This window comes from Bactrocera oleae, chromosome 5 (assembly GCF_042242935.1).
Source record: "Bactrocera oleae isolate idBacOlea1 chromosome 5, idBacOlea1, whole genome shotgun sequence".
NCBI lineage: Eukaryota > Metazoa > Arthropoda > Insecta > Diptera > Tephritidae > Bactrocera > Bactrocera oleae.
In genome coordinates this window covers 4,117,970-4,127,221 of record NC_091539.1, presented here as the reverse complement: position 1 = coordinate 4,127,221, position 9,252 = coordinate 4,117,970, and the positions used below count along the sequence as shown (strand labels likewise).

The window sequence follows — 9,252 nt, the reverse complement described above, 5'->3', positions numbered from 1 at the left end:
CAATAAACCTAAACATATGAACATATTATATTTTCCTGATATATTTTAATTATCTCAGGAAGTAAAATATGCTATTAAAGAAATTGAATTATGATATGCTTAGACTCCAATTAATAAAATAAAAAAATTAAATAAAATTCGTTTTAGGATTCGAACGTATATGATTCGAAAGTGGAAATGTGGCCGCTTAGCCACCGTTTTATTGTTATCCTTTTTTTAATAAGCAAATGCTCACATAACGCACATACATAAGTTGGAAAAATAGCCTATTAAATGTTTATTTTATTATGAATTCTGGGGTTTTTACCGGTAATACAGATTTTTAATTCAGAAGGCTTTTCATAATTATAAATTTGTCATATCATAGAAATTGAAAACATAAATCTAAATAGGTATGCGCAACGATTTTTCATATAGGAATATTCGTTGTGTCTATTTATAGCATTTCGCATATTGGGTGGTGTATTTTTCTTTTTCGAAGTTATACTTTTCGATGTTCCCTCTTGTGGAATTACAAATTAGTACTCAAAAAGTTTTCATTTAACATTTGCTCCTTCTCTACTCATCAACATTCTCTGCTCTGGTTTAGCGCCAGAAGAGATTGGTATAGAACGGTATTTAAATCAATAAATTTAAAATTACAGCTTTATTCCCTGAAACAAGTAACATTTATTACAGTTCGCACCAACATTTAAAAGCAATATTTCAACGCGTCTAAAAGATAATGCCAGTTTAACAAAGAGATAGGCAAATGAAGAAAATATAAGACGGCAGAATCGTCAAAACTGCGAAAAAATACTTATTTAAGAATCCCAGCGCCTCCTTTTTCAGTTAAATTAAAATATCACAACTTGTATTCATAATTCTAAATAAGTTTTTTGTACAATATTTTAATGTTGCAAACGTCAATTCTTATAATGCGTACAAGTTTCAAAATATTTAGTAGACAGCATTGCCGCCTTCGTCAGTATTGTCGATGATATTTGTTTAATGTGGCCAATACAATATCATCTGGCGATTTGGTATCGAAATGAAAACGATGTATTTTATGTTTTACTTTAAAAACGTGACTTATTTTCGGAAATGGATGTGTTCGTTTATATTTTAGACAGATAATTCGTCCACACGGTGATGGCGTAGCTAATTTTTTGTTATCGAATATTGTAGAGATGTTGCTACTTGGCTGGAAGTAATTGTTAATGACAGGCAATAGAATAGGCTTCTCTTCACGATCACACTCTATAAATGGTATATGGAAGTCTTCAGCGGGCGGAGATACCGTTTTTTTATTTTGCACAAAAATTCCTGAAGCAGTGCTTAATGCGGCAGTTAGGTCAATAGCATTGTTTGATAGTCCTACTTTTTTCTCTATTCTTGAGTCATTCACCTGAAGGTTGTTGACGCCTTTACTAATTTCTCCAATGCCATCAATAATTTTCTTATCGTTTTTTGATGTCTGTGCAATTATCAAAGATGATAATTTCACATTACACACTGTGGTAATAGTTGTTTGGGATAATTTTAATGGTGGAATAACGAAATTTCCAGCGTTCGAATTACCCATTTGCAACTTAGGTAACACGAATCCATTAGGCGATTCAACTTCACTGTTCGAAACATGTTTCTCTTTCAATTGTCCCAAAATGAATTGGTTTAGCAGTGATGTTGCTGCCGCATCTTTCCCGGAAACAGGTATTTTGTTTTCTTGCCCAACACTCGTATCCATTTAAAAATATACGCGTTAATTATATTATGGGAATAAAAACATAAATATGTATAATTTGTTGACAATTTTGCAAATGCATACAATGGAAGACAACAAAAATAGTGACAGCTGATGCCTATGACTAAGGCGACATCTACAGACTATTTAAACTTATACAACTTACTCTGGAGTGTACACACGTAAACTTTCATTGCTTGCTAACCAAGAATCAAGAATCAAAAATGTTTATATTTTTTCATTAAAAATATGTTTGTAAAAATATAGGTAGGTATTTAACATAAAATGCTGAACTGTTTTTAAATACATTTTTATTAAATATTCTAATCAAACATTCCAACGTTTACATTCTTTTTTCAAATTACTCAAGAAAACTGCATTTATTTATCCAAACGACAAATCGGTCCCTCTTCTACCATTTTCAAGTCAACTTTAGGTCCGATCAAGTCTCGTATATTATTGATGCCATATTTTATCATTGTTGGTCGTTCCAATGACAGACCCCAAGCAATTACATTAACATTTTCTGGCAAACCCATAGGTAACAAGAGTTCTGGTCTAAAAACTCCTGAATTTCCAACCTCAATCCATTTATTAAGACCTGGATGAAAGCAGAAGATTTCCATGCTGGGTTCGGTATAGGGGTTATAAGCAGGTTTGAACTCCAGCTTCTCAATTCCAAGTTTGCGGAAGAACTCATATAATGTGCCAATTAAGTCACCTAGTGTTAGACCTATATCTGCAACTACACCCTCTACTTGATGGAACTCAGCAAGATGTGTTGCATCCAGTGTCTCATTTCGGAACACTTTATCAATACTAAAATATTTTACTGGACGAAAACCTTCCGCTTGATTTGCCAATTTATATAACATTCGTGCACTTACTGCGGTAGTGTGAGTGCGCAGCGTATTCCTTTGAGCTTCTTCCAATTTCCAATCATACACATAACCAGTTGAATCATAACCACCACGTGAATGTACCTCCTGCACACGTTGCATATATTCTTGTGGAAATTTATAACTTTTTGCCGGATTGCTTATAAAGAATGTATCTTGAGCATCTCGAGCGGGATGCTGTTGTGGCACAAATAACGCATCAAAGTTCCAGAAAGACGACTCAATATAGTTGTTTGTGGGCATTTCCGAAAAGCCCATTTCCAAAAATATCTGACGGAATTCAGTACGCACTTTTTGTAGAGGATGCAAGTGTCCTCTCATAGGAGCAGCACCCAAGGCATCGAAATTATACGATTTAAACTTAAGGTCCTTCCACAATCCACTAGCTAGCATGTCCACTGTCAAATCTGTCTCCAGCTTCGTTAACGTCGTGGCGAATTCCGGTCCTTTACTTAAAATAAAGCTTTTTGTTGTAATCTCTTGCAACAATTTTCGCTTTTTAAATTCCTTAATAACATGTGGTGGAAGATCAGCTTTGTTTTTTGATATCTCTTCCAAAGATTTCTTTACCGTATCTTCGATTTTGTCCACTTTTCTTTTGACGAGTGGTGGACTCACAGATTTGTCTAAAAATATCCAACCGAGTGACATCGCTTTACTGTACCCAATCTTAGCATTTGGACCACTCTTCATAAGTTCGTCTTGAGGCACTCCTTCCGATGGCACAGTACCATATAAATTTGCTTCGTGGCTACCATTCGTCATTACAGTCTGCCCCTCCTCCGTCAACTCTAAACTCTTCACTAAGGTTACTTCAGCTTTTAACAAATTTCCATGAGCTTCGATACTTTTCAATGCACCAACAATTTTCTGATGATCTACATCAAACAATGTGGCCAAGTCAATGGTGCTAACTCTGTCGGTGCCTTCTAAATGCTGCAATATACGCTCAGTAAGATCTGGATGCATTTTTATAGAATTTAAACAACTGCAACTAAATAATTAACGCGTGTTATTTGCCGATGCAAACAAATTAACAAGGTTGTTAACTGATAATGAGCCGATATGACAATTTTGACGTACGATGAGGGTTGCCACTTAAATATTGAAGGTACGAGCGATTTATACAACCAAGTCTAATATTGAACTAAATTCCGTCATTGATTATCGTCTACTTTTCAGGATTAATCGGATTGCATCGGAATACTTTCATTTATATTTTGATATTTATTTATGGTTTTTCTATAGTCATTATTCTACCAACATATACAAAATATTCCTACAAATTAGTTTGTAAATATTACTTCATGAGTTTTCTTCATTTACAATGCTATTTACAGCCGAAATCGTTTCCTCACGTGCTATTGGTGGCCCAGAATCCATCGAACTATTAAAGTTATCCGGAAAAAATGAAGTATAAGTCGCATTTTGTATAAGTTCGACGATAACTCGCTTCGCCTCTTCCTCTTTTTGTATGATCTCTTCAGAGTTTTCTGTCCTATCAGTTTCTTCTTTCACCACCACTAATCCTGTTTTGATCTCCTCTTCATCAGTTGGTATTTGAGCTACGTTTTCTTGCTTTACTTTTGTAGGAGATTTCTGTAGTTTATGCATTACTTTGTAATGGTGACTCAAACCTGAACTGAAATTGAAGACTTTGCCACATGCTTTGCAGCTAAGTATCCTTTTCGGTCGCGGCGCATGAATTTTCATATGCTGTGTTATACGCAAAGTCAGCTTTCCGCAAACCACGCAACATTGGGGAATTTGTTCCTTGTGTCTACGCAGATGCTGTTTAAGTATGCATTCTGTACTGTATTTTCGCCCACATATGTGGCATCGATATGGCTGACCTGATACATGCGCTTTAACATGTTCTTCAAACCGATCGCGGGTGTCAAAGTTCTTTCGACAAATTTCGCAATTAAATGGTCTAGATAGATGCACCTTTCTCATGTGTGTCTCCAAAAGGGTGAGACTTGTAAGTTTTTTATTACATATTTTGCATATAAATCCATCAGGATAATGAACCTGTTGTATATGATCTTTTAAATCTGGAATTTTATTAAACAACTGATCGCAGTCAGAGCATTTGTGAGCCAACTTTACATTGCTGTCCGATTCCAGATAATGAGTACGCTTATGAATGGTAAGGCTAAAGGCACTCCTGAATTTCCTTCCACAAGCAGGACAAGTCGTCTTATCATCGGTGCTATCTTGCCTGTTTATGTTATTTATCATGGGCACTACATTGCCACTGAATTTGGCTGGTTCAACATTCGATACAGTTTGTGGCAGCAGTGTAATGACCGTTTCGCCAATTATATGGCGTACCGGTTCCGTACTTTCCTCAACGGACGTTTCATTTTCTCTAGTAATTACATTGTTTTGCTCATCCATCGGTACATCGCAAGATTCAGGATTTGTGGTGTTAATTCGAGATCGCCGCTCTTCTTCAAGCTTAATACGTTCATAAAGTTCCGCTACTCTATTTTTCAAAGCAATAACCTTTACTGTAGTTACGCGTTTTTTCTTTTTGGAATTTTTAAATTGCATTATTTTAACTTGTCCCTTTGAAGTTCTTTTGAAGTCGTTTGTGGACTTCTGTTCTTCTCTTTGGTTTTTCACTGTCAAATGATTTTCATCAGTCTGCACGTAACCAAAAAAGTCTTCTGAGCAACTATTTTCATCATTTACATACATTTGATCGCCTTCAAACTCTTGACGCATTTCCGCTTCCACTTCTGCAGCTATTTCCTCCGCTTCATCCAATTCTTCCACAACCATTTTCGATTCATCAAAACCGGCTAAATCGCATGGAAGGAGAGACTGATTTGGTCCTGCTTCGTAAACTACCGCCTCGCGTGTTGCTGTTGCTGTTGCGTCGTCATCCATAGAATCTTCAGGCATAATGTCGGCACTAAATCCTTCGTGCAACTTTTCTTTCTCATCATCGTTTATATGTTCACTTAAATGCTGACAAAAATAATTGATATTTTCGCTAACTTTTTCACAATAAGTGCAAAAAAACTTCAGAACCCTTGTTGTCTCACTGAAAAATATCAGTCCACACTGAATATCGTCCTCAATTAGATTTGTGGTTGGATCACTATCAATAGAGTCTTCAAGAACAGCAAAGTCATTTATGTTCTGATTATCAGATGAATTCATTCTTGAATAAATAGTACCCAATAATGCATACTTTTAGAAAATTGAAATTAGTTCTTTAAATGATAACAATAATAGTAAAATTAAACATTTTCACATTTCTCCTCTTCTTTACTAAAGCTACGTGTTGCAATTGAAAAATTATAAGATAATTCACAATTGAAACTTGTTATTTTATTAGGGCAGTCCTTAATCATATGAAACGATTAAATTTCATATGCCAGTTTTTAATTATTAAGGAAAATCTACTTTTCCCAGCATAGGCAAATCAACCAAAGATATTTGATGAGTGATGAAGTGAACACATGTGTATGTATATTTCAACGACAGAAATATAAAACAATTAAAAAACGATCTTAATTACTAAATGTACCAAATTATTAAGAATTATGTTTCAGAGTTGGTTTGTGTATAGTTTTGTGCACCTCTAATTGAGCTTCATCAATGAACTTCTTGTCACACTGCTCACAAAATATTTTTGCTGTTTTATAGTGCTTTTTGAACTTATGCGTACTTAACATAGATGCACTACGATAGCGATTCGTACACAAATTGCATTGAAATGGTAAAGATGCATCATCCGTCAAATGATGAACTTTTCGTTTATGTGTATCCATTTGATTAACTGTGTAGAATAGCTTTTCACACTCGTCGCATGGCACGTTTCGCTTTTGTGTGTGCCGCAATTCATGGCTTAACATTGCTGCGCGCCGAGAAAAAGACTTCACACAAAACTTACAGTTGAAATCGGAGCGATTTTGGTGAGTATTGCGATGGCGTGCTAATGTTGTCACTGCACGAAACTGACGTCCACAAATCTCACATTGGTGTGGTTTGGACCCGGTATGTATATTTAAATGCGTATCCAGCTGCAAACGGCGACGAAATGTTTTACCACAATATGTGCACATATTTGGTGTATTACGTGCTTTGTAAGGACGTTTGTCACTATTTCTTAACAAATTTGGTTCATAGGATTTCGTCCAATCAATACTCCCATTTGGCGTACTTTCTATATGGTTTGTATCCGTATGATCACATTCGCTCTCACTGATGTTTTCATGACCTGAAGTCCTTCTGAAAGTTGAACAATCTACTAAATTTGTTTGATTAGTCGGTTTAGTTTTCACCTATATTTTAAAAAATATAAAAATTAGCTTCAAGTTTTTCTAATCTGAGCAAATAGTTGTTAAACTTACGTCAGCACTTTCTTCTTTCATCTTGTCTTTTACAATATTCTTATCATATTGTATTGCATCAAATACTATTTTGTGCGGAAGCAACTGAACATCAGTAAGGCTGTCATCGTTTTTATTTTCTACTATAATTGTTTCCTGATTGGGTGCCCCAAGAACGTTTAATCCCACTTCCGAATCATTTGTCAGATCTGCTGCTTCTAATTTCAATGGATCATGCTTACAATTGGAATTTGTCGTACTGTTGCTTTCAATATTAATAGTCACTACTTCGGTATCAGATAATTCGTTCGCGAATTCTTCATAATGTTTATTAAAATGTTCACAGAATTCAGAAAATGCAAGCGTTTTCATACCACAAAAAATGCACAAAATCGAAAATGTCGAAGATTGATAATGAATTTCGCCACATTTGGACTTGGAGTAATTATGTGCAGCATTAACGACTTTAAGCATTTTTGCATGCAATCTTCTACTAAACAACAAACTTTAGATTTGTTTACGAACGGCAAATCCAGTAGTGAACAGCTGTTTTCATATGTTTTACTTTGTTGATATAAAGCGAATATCTAATAAGTGTCACCTTTGTAGAAAGCGATGCTAAAATTGTAATTATTGGATGCAAGATATGTAGTAAATGTATCAAGATATTAAAAATCAATTTTAATATGAACTACTACAACTACTTTGTTTCCAACTTTTATGAATGTAAACAATTACCAAATTTAGCTCAAAACCATTCTCAATAGAAGATTGTAATTTTTTAATTGAAATTGTACATCTCGAAATTGAATTAAAAAAAAAACATCTTATTTATGTTCTTATTAATTAATAAAACTTAATGTTGTGAATAGCATAACAAATTAAATTTGTTGCAAATTCAATTGCAACTTGACGTTTAACAGTTATCCCCTTTGTGTTGCCGCATATGACCGGCGAGCCCGGCCATTTGTGCAAAGGCACGTCCACAGAGTTTACACACAAATTTCTTTATGCCCAAATGAAGATGTTTGTGATGATACAGTGCTTTTGGTCGTGCAAACGCTCGTCCACAGACATCGCACACATGTGGTCGCTCATTCGAATGCGACGGTTCATGCTCACATAATAGCGATTTAGAAGCAAATGCTTTACCGCACAAATTACATACAAATGGCTTTTCTCCAGTGTGTGAACGCTTGTGCACAATTAAAGCAGGTTGACCCTTAGTGCGAAATCCACATATTTCACATACAAAATTTTTTTCTAATCGATGTACATAACGTGTATGCATCGATAACTGCTTTGGATTAAAAAAAGATTTTCCACAGCCTTCTATGCTACAATGGAATCCTCGTACACCAGTGTGCTTGTATTGATGAATATTTAATGCTTCTTTACTGGAATATACCTTGTCGCATTCTCCACATGGAAATCCGGCATGTTTTTTTCTCAGGTGTGTGTTTAGTAATCGCTCATCGGTAAAATTCTGTTTACAACGCACACATGTGTATTGTAATTCTTCACTATGGCATTTTTTTATATGACGTTCTAAGTTTTTTGCAAATTTATAGCTTTTTGAGCATTCCTTGCATGTGAATTCCGCTGCAGTTAAATTCTTCTGTTGTTTAGGTTTGAGTATCTATTGAAATGAAGGATGTATTATATATGTATATATGTAGATAATTTCACACTACATACCCTTGGTATATACTCAGAACCCTGATTGCTTAGCTCTTCATCACTTTTAACTTCTTCCTCATCATTTAGCCATTCATTATGTTCTTCTAAGTCATCAGCAGTTATTATGTTTTTGGCAACAAAAGCGGAAGATAAATTGGTTGAATTAGAAAAAGGCACTTCCTGTAATTCTATAAGAGTACTAAACTCGTTATCCGCTGTCTCTTTAAAATCGTTGCCTCCTTCGATTTTTATTTCCACTGTTTCAATATTTGTATTACTTTGAAATGAATCGTTGGTTGCAAGATGCACATTTTTGAAATGCAGTAAATACTCTTCGAAACTGAAAGTTTTTAATTCGCAATGTGTGCATATTATTGTAAAACAATTCTCTTTCCGAAAAAATATTTCAGCACACTTTTTATCAACCAACTGTACGAAGGTTTGAGATGTGTTTAGCGCTTTAAGCATATTAATTAAATTTTCTCGCACAAATTTGATTTTGGCGAAATGCACAATGTGAGAAATATTTTTTTATTCCACAAGTGCAATAAAAAATACTTGATCAGCTGATCGTCAACAAATAAGCATCGAAATACCATTGTGA

The 9,252-nt window shown here is 34.8% G+C and overlaps 4 protein-coding genes across 4 annotated transcripts in view; all 4 read right to left on the bottom strand.

The window, feature by feature from the left end:
- Positions 1 to 9,252, bottom strand: part of cyr (cypher) — an 80,760-nt gene that overhangs the window by 43,440 nt on the left and 28,068 nt on the right. The gene's annotated exons all lie outside the window — the stretch shown is intronic.
- On the bottom strand, positions 2,018 to 3,691 carry alpha-PheRS (phenylalanine--tRNA ligase alpha subunit). The gene has a single exon (XM_070109996.1). It carries the CDS (start codon positions 3,589 to 3,591, stop codon positions 2,104 to 2,106), a length of 1,488 nt encoding a protein of 495 aa, XP_069966097.1. The 5' UTR covers positions 3,592 to 3,691; the 3' UTR covers positions 2,018 to 2,103.
- LOC118679680 (uncharacterized) lies at positions 3,830 to 5,919 on the bottom strand. The gene has a single exon (XM_070109983.1). It carries the CDS (start codon positions 5,791 to 5,793, stop codon positions 3,928 to 3,930), a length of 1,866 nt encoding a protein of 621 aa, XP_069966084.1. The 5' UTR covers positions 5,794 to 5,919; the 3' UTR covers positions 3,830 to 3,927.
- Positions 6,072 to 9,210, bottom strand: LOC106618427 (zinc finger protein 493). The gene is made up of 4 exons (XM_014236182.3): positions 8,667 to 9,210; positions 7,886 to 8,607; positions 6,990 to 7,473; positions 6,072 to 6,920 (listed from the first exon to the last, which is right to left on the bottom strand). The coding sequence occupies exons 1-4, from the start codon at positions 9,114 to 9,116 to the stop codon at positions 6,171 to 6,173; spliced, it is 2,406 nt and encodes an 801-aa protein (XP_014091657.2). The 5' UTR covers positions 9,117 to 9,210; the 3' UTR covers positions 6,072 to 6,170.